Raw genomic sequence first — 1,373 nt, 5'->3', positions numbered from 1 at the left:
ATGTCCCCAATGTCCCCAATGTCCCCAATGTCCCCACTGTCACAGCTGCTGTCCCCCGAGGAGCACGCGCGCTTCCTGGCTCAGGGTCCCAGTGCCATGTCCCCAATGTCCCCAATGTCCCCAGTGTCCCCAATGTGTCCCCAGCTGCTGTCCCCCGAGGGGCGGACAGCCACACCCACAGGGGGCTCCCGGGGGACCCGGCTGTCCCCTTGGGTAGGTGGTGACACGGGGGTCCCCAGGGGCGGGGGACAGTGACACAGGGGGTCCCAACATGGACTGGGGGGGACATGGGGGGGACAGCGGGGACAGCCACACCCACAGGGGGCTCCCAGGGGACCCGGCTGTCCCCTTGGGTAGGTGGTGACACGGGGGTCCCCAGGGGCGGGTGACAGTGACACAGGGGGTCCCAACATGGACATGCCACCCCTGGTGCGGGGACTGGTGACTCAGGGGTCCCCATGGGTGGGTGACAGTGACTCAGGGGTCCCAGTGCCGTGTCCCCAATGTCCCCAATGTCCCCAATGTGTCCCCAGCTGCTGTCCCCCGAGGAGCACGCGCGGTTCCTGGCGCGGGGGCTGGCGCTGGCTCGGGGTTCCTAGGGGTGGGTGACAGTGACTCAGGGGTCCCAGTGCCATGTCCCCAATGTCCCCAATGTCCCCAATGTCCCCACTGTCACAGCTGCTGTCCCCCGAGGAGCACGCGCGCTTCCTGGCGCAGGGGCTGGCGCTGGCTCAGGGTCCCAGTGCCATGTCCCCAATGTCCCCAATGTGTCCCCAGCTGCTGTCCCCCGAGGAGCACGCGCGGTTCCTGGCGCGGGGGCTGGCGCTGGCCGAGCGCCGCAGCCGGAACAGCTTCCACTGCCGGGGCCGGGACTGCCCGGGCTGGTGCTTCTACGAGGACGCGGTCAACGAGTTCCCGTGCCCGGTGTGCGGGGCCCTCAACTGCCTCCTGTGCAAGGTGAGCCCGAGGGGGTCCCGGGGGGGTCCCGGGGGGTCCCGGGGGGGGGTCCCGGCTGACCCCCGGCCCCCCCAGGCCATCCACGAGGGCCAGAACTGCCGGCAGTACCAGGACGAGCTGCAGCTGCGGGCGCTGCACGACGCGGCCGCGCGCCAGACGCGGGACATGCTGCAGGTGCGGGGGCTCCGAGGGGGGCCGGGGGGGTCCCGGGGGGTCCCCGCGGCCCTGACCCCCCCTCCCCGCGCCCCCCCAGACGCTGGTGCAGCGGGGGGAGGCCATGCACTGCCCCACGTGCCGCATCGTGGTGCAGAAGAAGGACGGCTGCGACTGGATCCGCTGCACCATGTGCCAGACCGAGATCTGCTGGGTCACCAAGGGGCCCCGATGGGGACCGGGGGTGAGGAGGGGTCCCGGGG

At 71.5% G+C, this 1,373-nt stretch overlaps 1 protein-coding gene across 1 annotated transcript in view; it reads left to right on the top strand.

The window, feature by feature from the left end:
* Window positions 1-1,373, top strand: part of RBCK1 (RANBP2-type and C3HC4-type zinc finger containing 1) — a gene marked incomplete at its 5' end in the record, with an annotated part of 3,797 nt that overhangs the window by 1,583 nt on the left and 841 nt on the right. The window contains 3 exons of the mRNA XM_041458457.1: window positions 778-957; window positions 1,033-1,131; window positions 1,211-1,354. Coding sequence (XP_041314391.1) covers window positions 778-957; window positions 1,033-1,131; window positions 1,211-1,354 — 423 coding nt within the window. The remainder of the gene's footprint in view (window positions 1-777; window positions 958-1,032; window positions 1,132-1,210; window positions 1,355-1,373) is intronic.

The sequence above is a fragment of the Pyrgilauda ruficollis genome, unplaced genomic scaffold (genome assembly GCF_017590135.1).
Source record: "Pyrgilauda ruficollis isolate IOZ18807 unplaced genomic scaffold, ASM1759013v1 scaffold1285, whole genome shotgun sequence".
Taxonomy (NCBI): Eukaryota; Metazoa; Chordata; class Aves; order Passeriformes; family Passeridae; genus Pyrgilauda; species Pyrgilauda ruficollis.
This window is presented reverse-complemented; position numbering and strand designations above follow the sequence as displayed.